The sequence below is a fragment of the Thalia democratica genome, chromosome 5 (genome assembly GCF_965202585.1).
Source record: "Thalia democratica chromosome 5, ktThaDemo2.hap1.1, whole genome shotgun sequence".
NCBI lineage: Eukaryota > Metazoa > Chordata > Thaliacea > Salpida > Salpidae > Thalia > Thalia democratica.
In genome coordinates this window covers 27,988,470-28,009,642 of record NC_139169.1, presented here as the reverse complement: position 1 = coordinate 28,009,642, position 21,173 = coordinate 27,988,470, and the positions used below count along the sequence as shown (strand labels likewise).

At 26.4% G+C, this 21,173-nt stretch overlaps 1 protein-coding gene across 1 annotated transcript; it reads right to left on the bottom strand.

Moving 5' to 3' along the window:
* Positions 1-1,373: 1,373 nt before the first annotated feature.
* On the bottom strand, positions 1,374-20,936 carry LOC145835564 (coronin-7-like). Its single transcript, XM_082943219.1, has 23 exons — positions 20,867-20,936; positions 20,535-20,631; positions 19,374-19,522; positions 17,066-17,249; positions 16,703-16,779; positions 16,015-16,146; positions 15,227-15,309; positions 14,767-14,821; positions 14,405-14,465; positions 13,762-13,907; positions 12,396-12,491; positions 11,860-12,103; positions 10,671-10,852; positions 10,189-10,381; positions 9,770-9,882; positions 9,253-9,384; positions 8,854-8,939; positions 4,432-4,570; positions 3,790-3,990; positions 3,276-3,411; positions 2,845-2,936; positions 2,507-2,590; positions 1,374-1,646 (listed from the first exon to the last, which is right to left on the bottom strand). The coding sequence occupies exons 1-23, from the start codon at positions 20,924-20,926 to the stop codon at positions 1,638-1,640; spliced, it is 2,751 nt and encodes a 916-aa protein (XP_082799345.1). The 5' UTR covers positions 20,927-20,936; the 3' UTR covers positions 1,374-1,637.
* Between the last annotated feature and the right edge of the window lie 237 nt (positions 20,937-21,173).

Below are 21,173 nucleotides of genomic sequence, written 5' to 3'. Positions count from 1 at the left end.
CCCGAAAAGTTTTTGGTTATCAGGCCGAGGTCATTGTGAGCGTCGTCTTTTAATTTTCAGTTCATTTAAATGTTTGGATTTTTTTTATTAAGCATAATGTGTGATTTTTTTTATAATTCTGTCAGTATTTGTGTTTGGGCCACCCCTTCATACTCCGTTAACTTGACAGCTATTGCAAAAACTTTTTTTTCGCTTGTTGCCTAGTGCTTAAGCTACGTTCTGACAAATTTTTTCGTGGTTTTATTGATTTTCAGTTGGTCTATGTCGTTTTTCAAGTGGGTCCCTTTCAGAAGCCATCTTGTAAAACATAAAACCTCATAACTTGCTCAATTTTAAAGCAATTTGGATAATTTTTTTTTTTTTTTGTGTATTTCTTTACGGGGAAGCCGAAAATAGTATTCTTCACTGCCTTTTAAGTATTCTGTAAGCCACAGTTTTAAAAAATGACAATATTTAGCATAATTTTAATTTCAACTTAAATTTCTAACACTAACAAACGGGATTTTCCCGTACTTAGCAATTTAAATATTTTTATCAAGAAAGTATCAAGTCATAAATTTTTTGAGTAAAAACTTGCTATAATTAAAGAAAATCGTTAATATGTTAAACATGATGTTTTTGATATACTTTTTTATGAAAACAACTGTTTCTGCTGTTGTTATCACCTAATTATTTTTTTTTTTAATTTAAATTTCGTCTTGGTTTCAAAATATAGAAAATGTTTAAGTTATTTTTCATTAGACTCTTTTAATTATAAAACACTTCAGTAGTAATTTATAATTTTGTTAACTGCAACTTTAGAAGACTTTAATCGCCTAATAAGCTCAAATGTACTATAACTTATAATTAAGCAGGTATGAAAATTATATAGAGAAAATAATGTGATTAAACAAACTTAAACACTTTCAAAATATCCCACTTAAATGGCTTTGAAACATTTTATTAAGAAAAGTAGATTTAAAAAAAAACAGAACAATGTTAACATAATGTAAGCATATCAGTAAGAGTATAAACCAATAAGATTTATTTAAAATTTAAAAATGATAACAAATAAAAAATTGAAGAATTAATTTAAAAAGCATAAAAATTACACAACGTTTTAAATTTCTTTTAAAACTAACTTACTCAGGAAAATTTATAAAATTTTGCAAGCTTGGCATAAATATTTTGTTGTAATTAAAATAGTTAAAAGGTAAAATTTACGAAAAAAAAAAGAAAAAAGTCAAAAACAATAATATTTTGATGAAAGAGACAGCATTTGTTGGAATTATAAAAGTGACAATTAAAAACTTTAAATCTTTAAAATAAAATTTGATAAAAGTTGAAAATCAAAATGATAGTTATTTGTATTGTTTTTTTATTAATTGTTTATTTGAAATTTTGTTAAACTATTTTTTTCAGATAATATAACTTTACGTTTATTTACTATATAACAATTGTGCATTTCTTGATAGTCAGTAACTTTTACAACTTTCAAAAGATTGCTAAATAAAAAGGCATCTTTGGTATATTATTAGAAATGATTGCTTAGTTGAATCTTAAAATAGATAAATGCAAAAGAAAACAAAATCATATACAAAAACATAGATTGTTTTAGTAAAAAAGTAGTTTTCTCCATTGTCTAAATCCAAAGTTTTTCAGTCACTCTGTATAAAAGTGTTTGGTTATTTTTAAGTTCAAAATACTATTTTGTTTAATTTAAAACCAAACAAGATCTAGTTCGGACTAAATTATTTCAAAATTTTATCAAACTAGTTAGTTTTTAAAATAAAATATTACTTTGCTTATAATTTTGAACTACTTTATATTTATAACTTTACATACGTAAAAATAAACAAAAAATTATATTAGCAATCTTTAACATTTTAAAACCAAAATAATAATTTAAATTTGCTTTAATCTTTAATCTTTTGGAAAGAAATCATTTAAAAATTGAATTTTTACTTTTCTCCACTTACAAAATGTTTATCATAAAAACAGGACAATTTATGATTACAACTTGGTCATAACTTAGTATTTACTAGTAAAAGATAAAATTCTATTTTTTTTTAATATTTACACTAAAATTATTTTAAGACACACGGTGAAAAAAAATGTTTGGTTTAAGTTTGTAAAATCTACTTGAATTATAGCAAATAAAAAATTATGAAGGAGTGTGATATTCAAAACTTAACAGCTAGCTTATATTGAAATAATTATTAATCAACCTAATAGAGAATCTATTTAGGAATCATCATAAAAACCTGAAGGCAAATAATAATTTTAGCTTTACTCAGTTTCAGACCAAAACCGAAGTACAAATAACTAATAAACTAGACAAGTTACAATCATAATAAAAATTAATATAATAATTTCGGTAAATAATAATCTTACTTTGTTTCTGAACGATTTAGGCGTTGCTTAATAGCTTTGAAACTGAAAAGTTTCTAAGATCTAAACCGGAGCACAAACAATTCATAAACTAGACATTTTATTTTCACCTTAATATTATAACAAACAAACAAACCCATTCATCCGAATCGACTCCAGAAAAATCATCTTGTTCCAATTTGTTGTCGATTTCCAGTTTACTCGACATTGCCGCCACTAACTGTTTTAATAAATATTTTTAAAAAATCAAAAAGTTAAAATCAAATACTTTAAAATATTATTAAAATTCAGATATCTTATAACAAGAGTAGAATAGGGATTAAATAAGATTTAGTGAATATTAAAAAAAAAAGGAGGTCATTGGTTTTAAATACATAGTTATTTTTTTTAATGTTAAACAAGTTAACGTGTATTTAACTTTTAAATTCATTTCAAAAAAAAATTAGAAAAAAAATGAAAATAATTGATAATTACTTCTTCTCTTTTTTGTGCATCAGTTTTGTAGGTGTCAGCATTGAAACTTTCGTATTTTCTTTCTTTAACTTGCTGTTTGGGTGCCTCAGACACTGAAAAATAAACAAGTTTTAATACTTTTGTACTTTTATTAAACTTTCTTACTACTAATTTTCATTCTAATTTGATTTTGTTGTCATTTACAAATTAATTTTAAGTAATCATCATAAGTAAGATCAATATTACAATAAAATAATTAAAATGTTTTTTAACTATAAACAACATATATGTTTCCAAGATCCGTCCTAAACTATTCCATTTTGTTAAAAAAACGCTTTTTTCTTAAGTAAACTGACGTGTTTAATCATTAACAATATTCTTATTTGTACCACCAATACTACAAACAATAATTTTGGAAAATAATATCATATACGTATTTAAAAACAACAAACAATTTTTCATGTTATCCGGTTTGAGTGATATTTTTTTCATCTGAATATTTTCACCATCAAACCACTGATCACTGGTCATCGAAGGCTCCTTTGTTTGTTTCGTTGGTGGAAATATGTCGTCTTGAAAGTACTCCATCTGAAAATAAGGTTTTTAATTTAAAAAGATTAATATGATTTAGTAAGGATATTCTAACATAATTCATAAGTTAATAACATAAACAATAACAGAAACAAAAAGTGAAATTATGCTCCTCAAACATACATGTTTTAGCATCCTATATCTAAAACACCTATAACATAATCTTATCTGTACTGCAATATTATTGCTTAAACTATCATATAGATTTTTGTTACACTATTATCAAATTCAGATATAAAAACTAAATAATACCTCAATCTGAGAGCATTTTATAAAATAATTTGAACTAAACTATTGAAGATGATTTCAAATTAAATTAAGAGGTTTTAATTTTGTAAATAATTCAATATGTAGTAATTTTTCAACAAAAATCACCTTGACCCTGGGAACGGTGAACGAGATGGTTTCCACCGAATTCTTTGTCAACTTGAAACACCTGCCGAACTCCACTCTTGTGACGTCACAATCCAGCTTGGGTTGAAACGAGAGAGCCTGAACGCTTCTCTCGTCTCTGTATGACGTCATGAACGTGACGCTCTGTGACGTCACTTCGAACGAGAGTACCGAGTGGTCGCCCTGAATGGTTTTGTTAATTTTCAATAACTTAATGTTTAAATGTGTATAAATAACTGTTTAACCTTTGCTAAAAGATTTTATTGTTTTTTGAATATGAATTTTTAAAGAAAACGTGCATGGAAAATGAACAAATAAAAAAAGAAGGAAAATGCTAAGAACACTAAAGTTCAAAACAAATTTTGATAAATTTAGTAGCTTATGTGTTTTTATCACCAAATTAGTTAACTAGATTTAAAAATCAGTCTGTTTCATAACTTCTTTTATTTTGGTACTAGCTAAATAATAAAACAACATAGCCTGATATTCAATTAAATCTTTATACTCCTAAGGTTTAATTAAGGCATCTTGTCTATTTATTTACTTCCAATTGTTCATAGCAAAACTAAAGTGATTAAAAATATAAATACATGCTTCAGGTAAAATTAAAAACAGTATACGAACTTTTCCACACAGGAACACAACGTTGGTATCTTCGTCGTAGTGTGGTACCAACAAAGAAACTTCATTGTCAATTTCAACATTTATTTCTTCATTTATATGACCGCTAGTCGGCACCAAACACAAACATCGCGATCCAGATCTTGAATTAAAAAGAAAATGCTTATAAATATACAACAACAGAAATAAACTATGTTAAAGTAACCATGCTTTATTTCAAAGTTTATATTCTTTTTATAAAACGCAGCCTGAAGCAATTACTAAAATATTTTATAAAAAAAAAAAGTTAATAAATAAAATACTTACTCTTAAAAAGGTCAAGAATAAAATATATTTTTCAACACAGTAAAATATAGGGTGGGTGTCACTTTTGCACGAGGGAACACTTATGCACGAGGGTCACTTTTGCACGAGCGTCACTTTTGCACGGCGTCACTTTTGCACGCAGAGTCACTTTTGCACGAGGGGACACTTTTGCACGGCGACACTTTTGCACGCAGGGTCACTTTTGCACGAGGGGACACTTTTGCACGGCGACTCTTTTTTACGGAGGGTCACTTTTGCACGAGGTGACACTTTTGCACGGCAACATTTTTTCACGATGACAGTTTTTTTACGGCAGCATTGTTGCACAACGTTACATTTTTACGATGAAATTTTGCACAGCGACATTTTGGAACGATGACTTTTCCGCACGGAAAATAAATTTTGCATGCAGGCTGATTAAAAGTTTTTTAGCTACTACCAAGTCTGCAACATAAAAAGAAACTGAAAACTAAAATTTTATAATAAACCTATATTAAAGGCAAAAAAGAAAAGATCTAAAATCTTAAACAGTAAAATTTAATGTTAGAAACAAACTAACAAAAAGAAAAAAGAAAACTATTTATAAAAGATTTATACCAGGGACAATAAAGTTAATTTATTTAGAAACTAGGATAAAAAATACTTTAAGTGTAAGTTAGTTGTTCTAGTATATTTTGAATTTTAATATATGCCTTTTTATATATTTTACTATACGGTTACAAGTTTATTGTTCATATGATTAACCTAGGCATCAAAACCTAGATCACTTAAACTGGAAGACACATAAGGAAAAAATAAAATAACACATATAGTTTATTTATTATAACAAAGATAAAAACATAATTTGATATGAAATTCATAGGTTAACATAAAAAGAAAAATTTTAACAACAAACTTATATTTATTTACGCTTTGATGTAGAACGAACAACATCAAGTATTTAGATGCATTGACTAACAACAAAAACAAAAACCTATCGCTCCAAGGACATTAACGTTAGGCTCTCATTGGCTTATTTCATGATCATGGAATGCTGGTATAAGCATCTCTTGATATTTTTGATGAACATAAGTTCAAACTTTGAAATGTTACACTCTCATTGGCTTATCATTATCATGCAACATTATTGTAATGAAATAATCTAAGTTTAAATCATAAAAATGCACTATTTTTTTGGTTTTTTTATTCTCACGCTAAACTAAAAAATAAAAATAAACATCAGGTAAAATCTTAAATACCTTTACACTTCATAAACTAACTAAATCTTTATTTTAATTTAACAATTGTTTGAAATAAAAATAAATTTAAAATATTTTTTAACAACTATATTTGCTAATTATAACATCGAGAGAAAATTAGTAAAAATAATACTCAAAATCCGTGTTTTAAAGCCTTACTAAAGTTTATCTTTCTGTTTAAAAATAAAAAAATTCAGATTATTTTCATTTAATGTATTCAAATCGTTTTTATTTAAGATTAAAAATGTGTATTCAACTAATTTATTTAAACTAAGCTAATAAATATAAATTAATGAATTGTGGTACGTTATTAATTATTATATAGTTCTACGTAAAATTTGAAATAAAAACTGTACATTAAAATTTCATTAAAAATCTACCACATTTTATTTAGTTAAAACAACTTGCGTTTAAAAGCGAATATAATTTGAGTAAAAATTTTTTTTTAATTAAAAAAAAGTCTTCGTGCAAAAGTGTCTCCTCGTGCAAAATTGTCACCATGTGCAAAAGTGACCCTCCGTGCAAAACAGTCGCCGTGCAAAAGTGACCCCTCGTGCAAAAGTGACGTCGTGCAAAAGTGTCCCCTCGTGCTAAAGTGATGCTCGTGCAAAAGAGTCGCCGTGCAAAAGTGTCCCCTCGTGCAAAAGTGACCCTTCGTGCAAAAGTGACCCTCGTGCAAAAGTGTCCCCTCGTGCAAAATTGTCTTCGTGCAAAAGTGTCTCCTCGTGCAAAATTGTCACCTCGTGCAAAAGTGACCCTCCGTGCAAAAGAGTCGCCGTGCAAAAGTGTCCCCTCGTGCTAAAGTGACGCTCGTGCAAAGAGTCGCCGTGCAAAAGTGTCCCCTCGTGCAAAAGTGACCCTTCGTGCAAAAGTAACCCTCGTGCAAAAGTGTCCCCTCGTGCAAAAGTGTCTTCGTGCAAAAATGACGCTCGTGCAAAAGTGACCCGTTCCCAAAATATAAGTATATGTTAGGAAGTAGTTAGGCAACTCTATTAGTACCTTTACCAAACTTTTATTTTTTAATAGACTTTTGAACTTATCATTTAAATAAGTGTACCGTAAAGAGCTTGGTGTGTATCTATTTAAATTAGGGTTTCTCAAAGCAAGCCTTATGGCCCCTTTGGGGCCATGAGGCTTTTTATTTTGAAACTTACACTAGGTATTATAGAGTTGATAGTGAAGTGCAAAAAAAGGTCTTTGGTGTATGTAAAGAAAGTGTTTTTAGAAATGTTGCCGGAGAGCACCATAGCTTTTTTTATTTCTTTAAAAGGGGTCTAATGAAAAAAAGTTTGGGAAATACTGCTTTAATGATAAAATAAGTACAATTTATAAAACATTAAAACAAAACAAAAATGAGCTATATTACTTCTCTAATAACAAACTAAGTTAATGTTTTTCACTAGAAATAATTTAAATAGTATTAAATAACTCTTGTAAAAGTTTTTCAAACTAGGTTAACTCTTAAGTGTGTACCGCAAGAAAATATTGTTTTATTTTAGAATGTACAAGTAAACTAACTTTAAAACCATTAAATACACACCTGATATTTTAATTTTTCTACCAAGTTTTATATTATGATTTTAAAAAAGCTTAAACATATTTGCACAAATTACTTTTTTTTTACAGTGCTTAAATAACGTTTGTCTATAACAACCAAAATATTCAGATTTGAAAATTAAAAAATGACTTAGATAAAACTATTTTTTATAATGATTATATAGCCACATTTAGTGACTTTTAAAATTCTGATAAAGGCTATCAATTCCAATGATTCACTTGTGATAATATTCTGCCGACATAAATATATACGATGCAAGCTAGCATTTGCGATTTTTTGTTAATGCCGTCAGTAAGCAGCTTAGAATGCGATGTAAAAAATGTTTGAGATGCTTTTTTTATTGGCGTTACTTATTATTTGATTCTACTGCTTTAAAAAATGTGTCGCAAAATACAATTTCTGTTCGAATTCCGAAAACTCAAATTAAAAATTGTTAAGGAGGTTATACCTCAAAAATTAATATGGTTATGAAAGAAAATTTTAAAAAAGAATATAAAAAATTATTTTGTAATTTAATAATGTAAACTTAAAATTAACTTTTGCATCTGATAATTAAAAAAATTCATTACCAGTCTATACCAGTGGGAACGGGTCAGAAAAGCACAGCGTCACTTTAGCGCAGAGTGACATTTTAGCATTTTCTATGCTTATAACATTTTTCCTATTATGTTTAAAAACCTAAAAACGAACTATGCAACATGTTAACTAAATGTTTAAAAGCTTTATTTTAAGTTCTCCTAGTAAAAACTTTACTTTTTCTTTAAAACAGTACTTTCAAACGTGTAAGAATTTTCATATTTATTTGTTTGTTAAATTTTTAATTATAAAATAACTAAACATTACCTATTTGAACATTTTAAAAGATTCAAAACTAATCCGTGTAAAAATGACACTCCGTGCTAAAGTGACGACCCGTGCTAAGGTGACGACCCGTGCTTAAGTGACGCTGTACTTTTCTGACACCTACTTGTACCAATGGTTTCCACAGTAATTAAAATATGTTCACACTAAACTAGATTTTTTTAAATATTAATTTAAAAAAAGCTCAAAACTTACCAAAAAGTAAGTAAACTCTAAAAAAAAATCCGTCATACCTAGCGTGGTTTTCAGAACAACCCTTAAATACAATAACAAAGAAAACCCATGAAGGCCATCGGTGGTTTTTACAACTTTCAAATTTAATGCCGTAGTTCGAAGTTTTTATTAGTTATATACTATTTACCAAGTTAGCACATTTTTTTTATACAAATTTAAACTGAAATGCTACAAATTCTTTCAAATAAAAATTATTTTGTTACAATTAATATACAAATATCAACTAACTTGCTAATGTAAGATACCAGCACAAACTTATCGTCCAAAACCCACAAAATGTGAGCAGATTTAAGACCGCTTTTCAAAACACCCATCTGTAAAAATTTTAATTTAAAATGTTCATAAAATTCTAAGTTTATAATTGTTTTTCAACTTAACGTTGCACAAATTCACTCTAGTGTGCATATAACATTACATAAATAAACATACTACTTAAAAAAAGTCTTATTTTGTATGCAACATTTCTAGAAGTTTAAGATGTTTTAGTTTATACAAGGTTTAAAACTTTGCTATTTATAAAATCTATTTAATTACAGCTTAAAGGAAGTTTATATGAAGATAAATTTTAACTTTATAATACTTGAACATATGATAACAACTATATCACAATCAAAAACAATAACAAACTTGTTTAGGTTTTGGGTCACTTCTAGGATCGAAGTAGTACAATTTAGCCTGTTTGCTAATTACAGCAATATACTTGCCATTTAAACTCCAACACATACCAATTAGTTCCTCTCCTATCTCTATGTTGTATTTCTGTAAAAAATAGGTACCAATTGTGTTGTGTTACAAATTATATACTTTAAATCATTTTAAAATACTTTTTTATAATAATCATATAAACTTTAACGTGTTACAAAGTTTGATAATGTATGTTTAGAAGTAGATTAGTTAGCTGTAAACTAGATTAAAACTGTCTTATTTATTTCTCACATAAATCGTGATAAACATGCCTAAATTTTCTATTTCAAAACTAAGTCTAACCTTTGTACAATCAACTTAAACTACATTTTAGCTCAATACCAAATATGTGGTTTATTGTAAATGTCCAATAGAGTTAAAAAGTAGTAACATCTAGCTTTATACGCACGACTAGATACACATATATTTCGGTATAACTAAAACAAATCATTCAACAAACTTGTTCCCCAGTATTGGTGTCCCACACAATTACATTTCCGTCAAACCCGCACGTTGCAAGAACGTTTGAAGCTAGCGGATGGTAACTCAAGCAACTCACTCGTGAATAGTGGCCTGTTATTATAAAGTGTTGTATATCAAATTGAATAACATTTTTAAACATTTGTAGCTAGAAACAACTTATGCTTGAGTAATTTTCTGTTACTTTAAATTCGTGTATGTTTAAATTTAATAGAATTTAGTAGTTGGTTTTAAGCCCAAATTTCAAAATCTGTAAAAAAAGCATTCACTGGCACAAGTATGTAGCAATCTTCAGTTTTAAACTTTTACTACAAACTTCGAACAACGACTAACTATGTAGGACTAAAAAAGCTAGATATTTAATTAAGACTTGTGTTATGATAGGTATAAATTACAAACCTTCTAGAGAAATTTTAGGTTCAGTGATGTTCTCCTTTAAACTTCCTTCAGGTATCTTCCACACATTTGTGACCCCGGTATCCATGGAAACCGCTAGTTCATTAGCGTCGAAGGGGTTCCACCTGAAATCCGTCACGGGCGAGTTGTTTTCTACGCAGGGGATTTTACCCGGTTGGCGGCCCGGTTTGCTGAGCTGTTTTGGAAAAATAAATCTTTTGATGTGAACATAAAGTATCATCAGAAAAACATTTTACTTACCAGTATTTATTATTATAAACAACTAAAAACTGTAAGTATTTGTTAGATTATACGTGAAAAAAATATATATTCATGAATTAGTTTGTTTACTTTCAAAAACTGATAGGATTATGTTATGACTAATATCAACATTTATAATGTGAATTCGTACATAGCTTTCAAATTAACCGAAATAAATCACTCCAAATTTCGAACAAATGACAAAAAAATATTTTTCAACTAACATCTACGATGGCGATTTGTCCCAACTGGTTGTTCTGCATTGGAATTGCAGCAAACTTGCAGCTGCAGTGGAACTGATTGCCGCACCCTAATGTCGTTGCTGCAATCTTGTTTATGTTGGTGTAGTGGGTTCTTGGGTGGGTCAGCTTGCCCAACAGGTGTCTGAACTTCGAGGTTTTAGCAACTGCGATAAGTTTGTAAGACTATTTTTTGTGAATGATGTTTAAATATAATGTACAATTAGTGTTTGTAATGGTTTAGACTTTAGAATAATACAAACATGATAAGTCAATTAAAATCGTTAAAAATTATTATTTAAAGTTTTTATTACAAATACTTATAAATCTCGTTTTGACCATTGCTACTAACACGGCGTAACCAAGTTAAGTGATTTTTGTCAATGTAAAATTTTAAAAAAATTCGTTAACTGCCATGCCATTTATAATAAAATCTTCATGCTCTTTATATTAAAGTATTTAATAAATAAAAAATTGGTGCAGTGTTATCAACTACTGTGAAATATACAGGTATAATGTGTGTGATAAAGTAATAAAATAATAAACTTAAGTATTACATATTGGTGACACAAAACTGCCTCTATTAAATTTATATTTTCTAAAAAAACTTTGTAGATTGTAGAAAAACAACAGATATCTTGTTTTGGTAATAATATAAATTTTGTAGTGTTTACAAAATTTTTATAAACTTCTTTAAGTTTTTTAATAACTTTATAAACTAACTGAAGGTAGCTTTGCAGCTAGGTTAATTAAAAAAAAAGTCTATGTAAAAGAGACTATATGTGCTGGTTAAAAAATATTCGAACTAGTGTTTTGTTCTATCTACAAATTTACTTTTTTATATTAGTAGGAACAAATGTTGCAGATTTTTCATTGCTTTGAGGTGTTAAAACTTCCTATTTAAATCATTTTCTCATGTTATCTTGAAAAGCAACAACTTTTTTCAATTTAAAAAAAATTAACGTTTAAATATTAAATTGTTTTTTAGAGCTTTCAGAAGTTAGCTTAGGATTTAAAATAAAAAAGCTTAAGAAATGATATATATATATTAAACTTATAAACATTACAGTATCAGTTATTCTACCATAAATTGATCTAGAATAAACTAAACAACTTAGAACGTGATTCAAAGTTATTTTATTGTTTTTTTTTTTTTACTTTTATTGAATCTCACCTTGAAATGTCCTTAATGGTTTAGGTTTAACAGCAACTGGTTCTGGTTCAGCTACCTTTTCCAATTTTTTTGCAACAAGTGGTTTTTTATTTGCAACAATTGGTTTATTATTTGCAACCGAGTTACCATTGTTAGTATGTCCATTCGAACTATTTTCTTGTTCTTGTGTTGGTTTCAATTCTTTTGGTTGTGACTTCTTTTCTAATTGAACTCTTTTTTCAGGGTCTAATGATGTCAGCTTTCTCTGAAAAGCATTCTCGTATTCAGCTTCAATAAACTTTATATGTTTTATAGTTTAAAACTTGTTTCCATTAAACAAATAGAAAAAATATAAACAATACAATTTTTTAGAACTTTTTGCACCAAACATTTAAATCTAACTATAATAGTTTTAATTTGGATACATATAAAAAAAACATAGCACCAAATAAAACCCGATTTTTTTTATTGTTACAATCTAACAAACTCTACCAACACCATTATTTTTTTAAGTAAACATTTATTTTTGAACTAAAGAACACTTAATAAATACTAACAGCAGCATTTTTGCCTTCCAGCCACTCTTCAGTTGTTAGAACAATTTCATTGCTAGCAGTTGGCGGGTATAAATCTTCCTGAAACTCTCTGTAGAACTGTATAAAAGAAATTATACTACACATATTTGACAACTTATATTCTTGAAATTTAAATTGTAAACACCTTAATAAAATCAACTAAAATTATCTGTAGAAGTGTTTGGAAGCACTAATGATTATAGATAAATGTTTGATAATGCGAGAATTACACAATCTTTAAATCAAATCAACTTGTAGAAATATATTTTTTAAAGAGACTTGATAAAAGTTAAGGAGGGAATTGGTCTACCTGAAACTCCCTTTATTGGGGTTCATTAAATATGGTTATAGACTAATGAATATTAAATATATATTACATCAATATACACAACTTGTTGTTATTTAGTGTAAACCTACTTAAGTTGTTGAAAAATTATAAGTGTTTCATAACATTTACATTATAAAGTAGCAACAGTGATGTTTGTATGAGTAAATTATTTATTAAATCATACATAAGTTAGTATTTTCTCTAATGAAAACAAAAAAACTATTTGAAACACTTGAAATATAGTTCTTAATTTAAAAATTATTACGATTTATCAATAAACAATAAAAAATAAAAGTATTGTTTAATTAGTTATAGAATTTCTTTTAAAAAAATAAAAAGCTTTTTTTACAAATGTTATTGTGTTTAAACTCAAAATAAATTAACTTGAGATAAAACTTTTTTGTTTTAGTAATTTTTGTAAACAATTTGTGTTAAAGGTTTATATAACAAAAAATTTTCTTTAAGTCACATAATTATTTAAAAACAATAAGCAAGCAATTAACGTCAATCAAACAGAATTCAAGTGCTTTGTCAAACAATCTTACTACAGTGTTTATAAAACAGTTTAAAAAAGTTAGTTCTTAAAATGTTGCTTTATTTTCGACACTTATGTACTTTACTATTACTTTCTTTATGTACTTTTACAAAACTATTATTATCACAAAAACAGTTCAACATTTTAGTTTTTGGACAAACTCAATATGATCATAGTGTTTATAGAAAATCATACGTTGTGAAAAGTATATCCCTTGAACTGAGGTATTCTAAAATGGGCGATAATGCCTCTTGGATTATTTTGCTATTAAGGGAAACAACTAGTAAGGAGGCGAATAATTAAAAATGAAATGAACTAAAAAAGTCATTGAAAACATGTGGGGAATAAAATTTGTGCTAAATGGAGCGATTTGCAAAAACGAGTTAAGGAAACCTTGTATTTAACAATAGTATAATTTTCAAATACATAAAAGTTATTAATTTGTTAATTTTTTTTTAATATTTCACAAACACTATCAAACATACCCTTCTAGGAACTTGAACCATCACAGGAGCGATCATGTTCCTCGAAAGTTGGTACAACCTGCTAACTTCACATTGTATGACGTCACAATTGAGTTTGGGCGAAAGGCACATTCCTTTCGTTTGCTCGCCAACCAGTGCACTGTTACCTGTGAAATAAATATAAGTCAAGTATATAAAAAATACAAAATTAAAAAATAAATATTATGGACACGTACGTGTTATATATAAAATTTATTTAGATTTTATATAGTTTTTAATATTCTACTCTGTATAAAGTTAAGTCTCAAAATATTTAAAAGGTACACTCAGAGGCTAGTTTCCATAACAAAACTCAAACTTAAGTTAAATAAACAGTCGGCTTAAAACGGCTAACAGCCTTAATTTTACAATACTCAACTTTTCTTAAGCTTTCTGAAGGTCAAGTGCTGCAAACAATGAAACTTTAATTCATGGCTAACATAAGTGTTTTTAAAGTAAATTTATATGTTGTTCTTTTTTAGTAGGCATAACATAGTAAAAATTTTAGTTAGTGTAAATGAAGACGTTTAGGAAAAAATGTAAGATTTCATGTGTACTTCGTTTATAGTTTAATGATTTTGTTATTAAGAAGATTCTAAATCAAAAATTATATAATCACAATTACCTTCAGTAATAACATCATTTCCACTATCAACACTTTCCATTATGTAAATTGAAGAATCGCCCTTAAATTATTTTTTGTTATATAAAAAAATAAAAACTGTAATTTAAAAAATTAACTAAATCAATACAGACTTTTTTCTATAGACCTTAAGTATTAAAAATACAAAAAAAAGTTTACTGTTAAACATAAAAAAATTAACTTGTATAAGTATATGAGCAAGTTGCTTCTTAAAAATTACTTATTTAGACAAAAAGTTATTTTACTTTTAAAACTTTATAAATTATTTTCAATTTTTCACTTCAAATACTTTACCAAACATAACTTATTTTTTAATCATTGTGTTTTAATATATAAAGACTCACTTTTCCAGCAACACATATCATTTTTGTGTCAATATCGTAGAATGGCATCAAAACTCTGCAAATTTGAAATTATTATTAGAAATTAAATTATTATCATAAGTTTTTTACTAGTGAGTTATAATATCTAATTAATATACAATAAGTTATTTAGTAAACAATACAAGCACATATTTTATAGAAACGATATTTGAAGATTAGATAAAATTAATAATAACTCATATATAAAATACAATTTATAACTTTGTTAATTTTAGAATTATTTAATTTTCACTATTTACAATCAGTCATGATTTTAAACACAGCTAAAACTTTTATTTACTTTGACTTTATCAAAAATAGTCTTGAAGTATAAAACTTAAATCTATATCTTAAAAACTTAAATCTTAAAACTTGAAGTATAAATCTTGAACTTAAAGTATAAACTATTTTAATATGTATTTCAATTAAAACAACATATTACCCAGTGTTAGATCCAAATGATTTTTTGTAAAGGCAAGATTTCAAATTTCTCGAATCCCAACATTTAATTTCCCTTTCTCTTGACTGTAAATAAATATATATTTCAATTTTTTCTTAAATAAATATTAATGATCTTTATGAACTTTTAATTATACATTTTAAAACCTCGACTCATAAACTTTTTGACTATTTTGAAATTATTTTGAAAATATATTTTTCATAACCTATACACCTATTTAAATAGTTTTTGGAATGTTTAAACTTAGTAATTGAACCTGATAAGACTAAACTTAGAAGTAATCAGTGTTTAATTCATAAAAAATTTGTTCCTTAACTAAAAACAATCATAACTTTTTTTTATAGCAGACAACTAATAGCAGATTGAAAAATGTCAATTTAAGGCAACTTACAAAATCAATATATTAATTTTAAATTTCCATCATAAGAGATATAAAAAAATAAAGCTGAACATTTTATATACTAAACAAAAACACATTATACTGAAACCGATAATGATCAATTTGACCTGTGATCACACTTTTTAAGTTGTATTTTTTTAATATTTATGATTGACCAGCAAAAACATTAATTTTTTTTTGTAAAATTAAATACCATACTGAACCCAGTAGTTATCAATTTATCCTGGGACATAAATAGTTTATAATAACAAAATGAGCTGCAGTTCAATTATTCTACATTGATCAATAATCATAACTGTCGTAATGATAGCATTATAAAGTTGGAAAATAAATATATTATGTATCTGATTTTACATCAACAAAAACACACCATACTAAATCCAGTGGTGATCAATTTATCCTGCGACACCCACAAGACTCTAGAGTCTTTGTGATTTCCGTGACATTGAACAGATTTTGCTTTTTCTGAGGATCGTGGATCTACAATCATTAGTTTCTTGTTCTGTTAAATAAAGTTTTTTTTTTAATTATATAAATATGTAAATTGAGATGAATACTTGTACATTGTCATATGTTGTACTTTAAATCAATTTTACAAAATATTATCACAAAAACTATAAATTTTGTTTTATTTTAACAACAATTTAAAAACAGTTTTAGATTTGAATATCAACTTGAAATTAAGAAATATAGTTAGGTAAAAGCTGCCGGAAATATAAAAAAATAATACAAAAATATATATTGTACTTCAACTAATATAATATACCATTAACCAGTTTTAAATAAACTGTTCACATTATATTTACATTTAATCTGTTAAAGTATTAAAATGAACTTAAGCAATGCAGTTTGGTAAAGAAAGTGCAAGAACACGAATACAAGTTTGCAGTTTTATATAAACATACAAATAACTTTATTTAGTTGGTTTAAACTTTTTATTTATGAAAATATAATAATAATAAATCACTATTAAATAAGATATCTGTATAGAAAAGCTTACAATTAAGAATATTAAGTACCTTATTTATTGTGTAAATACATATTTTAAATTCTTTAACCTTTGAAGTACAAGCCATATTCTTTCCATCATTTGACCAAGCTAATGATTGAATTAAATCACAATCAAGAGTTATATCTAAAAATTATTAACAATGTAAATTGATTGAGACATTAAAAATGTATAAATGAAGTAATTTATTCAGAATTATTAAAGAAGTTATACATTATTAAAAATGTATAAATGAAGTACTTTATTCAGAATTATTAAAACATGGTAGTGTAATGATTAAGTTTGTATAGAAAATCTTTTGGTAACATTTTAAACTTATAGAAACTTAATCTTCATCATAAGTTTTATTTTTGCTGATTATTAAAATTAAAAAAGATGCATATCAAATGTTCAAAGTTTCTTAAAAACCCACTTTTTTCAAACTGAGGCTTGTTGAGATCGTACAGCTTGACGTGATTGGCCGAAGTGACACTAAACAGCGAATCAGCGATCGGATTGCAGCTGATGGTTTCACCCCTACCTTCCAAGCTCCAACTTTCAACTGGCGAAAGGTGGTTCAGTTCCGACAGGTTTTCCGGTAAGCTCCACAGTTTCACCTGAACAACGTGTAAGTTGAAATATAACATTACACAGTTGCGCCTGAATAACCAGTAAGTTTTAATAAACCACAGAGTTTCAACAAGTTAAATCAAAAGAAAGCATGTCAAGTACGTAAAAGTTTAGTGAAAAAACAATAAATAGTTTTACATGTAAAACAAAGCCATAGAGGGTAGACCAGTGGTCGTCAAGGTGTACACTGGTGCCCATTGGTGTACATGAAACTTTTTTTGGGGTGCACGAAATTTTTGGGGTACACGGAACTCATTTAGGGGTGTACAAAATTTTGATATTACAAAAGAAAACATAGAGTTAGATTAAGTATGTAGTTAGTATTTAAAAGGATTTAAAGAATATTGAACTGGGATTATGTAGTAATTGCTAAGAAGTGTTCCATAAATAAGTATATACGACAAAACCATATAACTAAAATATAATTGTGAATATAAGGTAAAACAAGTAAAGATGTCAATTAAAAAGAGAATCAATTAAAAAGTTTCAGCTTCAGTTGTTAAATGGTTTGTATGAAAATACGAACTGAGTTATGACTTTTAAGGGAAATACACTAATAAAAGTGTTTATGCCCCACCACTAGCCGTGCTTATAAAAATCAGATTTTAAGGTGCACCAATTTTTTTTTTCAGCTTGGTGTACACAGAATTTGATTAGCTTGGCGTCCACTGGGGTAGACTATACAAGTTTTGGTATTAAATAGGGTACCAGCTGCTTTTTACTAGTTTTAGAAGCAGTAACTTTTGTGATATAACAGTTCAAGTTGGGGAGTTTAAAAAATTCTTTGTTGGACCATAATAAAAATGTGAATAAAATTCTATCTCATTCAAAAATTATTTTTATAAGAAAAAATTTCACAACATAATTGTGTTAAATTTAGTAAAGATCATTGTGATAGTTAAAAAATAATTGATAAAAAATGTATATGACAATTATGTTGTGAAATTTTTTGTTATAAAAATATTTAACTTATAAAAAATACAAACTCTTCAGCATTACAAAAAATCAAAACTTAATCATGCAAGTATTTTAAAATGAAAACTTGAGGTCTTTGGAATAAAAAACCCAAATATGGAGATATATTTTTAGTGTTTAGTTCAAATTTTTTAGATAAATTTAACAGGGTTGCCAAAATTTTCTCCAGGTTTTAGAATTTCTTCCAGGTTTATAAAAGTACACATTTTTGGGTCTATATATAGTTTAAAGCTTAGTTTAAGGTGAAAACTGTATTAAATAGTAAAAGAAATATTGAAAAGATACTGTAAAGCTACTTGAAATGTTTTTTTTTTATGAAAAAAAAAATTATTATGAGTAAAGATTTTTATTTATATGGCAGATTTTTGTGTCAAATCAAAAATTTTCAACTTAACAAGTAAGATTTGTTTAAAATTCCATTTCTTTCGGGTTTTTTATTTTTTCAAATTCCAGGTTATTTCAGGTTTCTAAGTTTTTTAGCAACCTCGTTTTAATTTCCATAAGTTTAAATAAAAAATTGATTGTATTTCAAAAGTTATCTAACTTTTATATCTTATGAAAAGTTTTTAATAATTTAAACATTAAATTGTTTAATAAAACAACGATGTAATCGCAAAAATATTGTTTGACTCCACCCATAGACTTTAAATAAAATTATTTAACAAAATACAAACATATAAAACAACATTTTTTCCAATTAAAACAGATTTGTTTAAACAATTAATAATACTTAGCTCATTTATATGTTTAACAATTGATATATTGAAAATAAAAGGAAAATGGTTAACTAAATAAGATAATTGTGTTTTATTTACCTAAATAAAAAGTATTAAATTAAAATACACTTTATCATTGCTTTTTTAATAACTAGTAAAACAAAAATTCTCAGAAAAATTCAAAAGTGGTAATTCTTTTACAGTTTAAAAAACAAGTCAAAATAAATTATCTTACTAAAATTATTTGAAACAGTGATTGTACTTTAATGATAAAAAATTGCAAGTGCCTAATACTGTAACTGAAAAAGATTATAAAAACTAGCATACAAGTAATTTAACATCAGTAAAAAAATTAAAGCAAACCAAAAAAATAATAAAAATCAAAAAAAAACACTCAAAAATCTTTAAAGTTCAACTAACAGTGCAATCATCACCGGCAGTCATCAACTTATCATGGTAAAATGGAGAAAATTCGAAATCTGTGACACTGGCCGAGTGGGCGGGAATGAACTGGGTATTCCCCTTCCTTCCTCGGTCACCTGATTTGAACACTGCCAACTTGCCACTTCCTGTAAAATAATGTACCATTTAAGCGTTGTTTACATAACTCAAGTAGAAAGATTTATTCAAAAAATTAGTAGTTAATTGCATTGGTAGTACAAAAAAAATTATTTTCTTCAAATTTAATATTCATTTGTTTTAGATGACAATTTAAGTTTCAATATTAAAATTTCAAAAAAATACTTTATTGAGTACTTACAATTTATATAAATCAGATACAAAACTGACTGGTGATACCAAAATCAACAATTTCAACAAAAACCAAATCAAAACCGTAATTTTATCTATTTAATCATTTAATTTTATTTGTAAGCTTCTCACTTTAAAGATTGTTTAGCTACTATAAATACAGTTTAACAAAAAACTTAGTAGTGAACTGTTTTGGTAGTACAAATATTTATTTCTTGTCAAATTTAGTTTTCTTTTGTTTTAAACAAGTCAATTTCCCACTTTCTAAAAGAAAATATATATGTCAAAGAAGTTATTCATTTTATAACAAAGAACAAACTGGTAAAATTAATGTTTATTGATTATTTTCTGAAAAATTGAAATAAAATTTATATTTGATTTTTATTTAGGAGTTGTTTAGTTTCTTTAACTAAAACTTTAATAAATTTAAAATTTAAGCTTTTCTATAAATTTTTCTTCATTAAACTTTATTTCATTTAAACTTTGAATTATTCTTACTAATTTTTCATTTCCTGTTAGTAAAAATCAGTTTAAAAAAAATTGCTTATAAAAACAGAATGTATAAAAATAATTTAAAGTGTTAAAGAAAAAATTATTAGAATTGTAAACTATGTAAATGTGTTTCTACAGTTATGGTATAAAACTTATTTTATAATGCAATCTAATGTAACCTTTTTCAAAGGTTTACCCATTTTAATTTTTTTTTTATTGTTATATTAAAATACACTGCAATTTTTTTTATGAATTAAATAAAACTTTAGTAAACAAAAGAGATATAAATCATTTATATGGATTAAAAGATGAAGTTGTAATAAAAAAAGCATATGCTACCTGCTGCACCAATGTTGCATGCTATATGGTTCAATGATGACTTTATGTGATTTCCATAACTGAGTGGTGTCTCTACTGATAAGTCAGTTATGCAGTTCTGTATAAAAACAATAAACCAAAATCACTTTAAATAAATGATAATTCTAACTTAGGGTAGCTTTTTAAGGTTCTTTATTATACAACAAGAACTATTTTAGAGTCTGTCTCTACTGATAAATTGATTATGCGGTTCTGAAAAAAAAGTATATAAGAGAATTTAGTTTGAAACAATGTAAATAAAAATTCAGAACTTTAACTTGTGGTGACAAAAATTTTAAATAAATAATTAAAACCTCTTTTTTTGGATACTTTATGGCACTGTTCCTGTACTTTGAGGATTTGAAACGATTCATTATGCAAATAAAATAATTCTGTTGATAGAAATATTATTTTAAAAGACAACAGATGTTAAATAATTGAAAAATTTAGTTTAAATTAATCCAAAGTTGTAAACTAACTAAGTTCATTGGTAGAAATGTAGTTTTTGAAAGTTATAAAAGTTTATAAATTTATATATAAGTATTTTAAAAGTATAATATATATTGAATCTCTTAAAACAAAAAACAGTACAAAACAAACTATAATTTATTTAAATGAGTC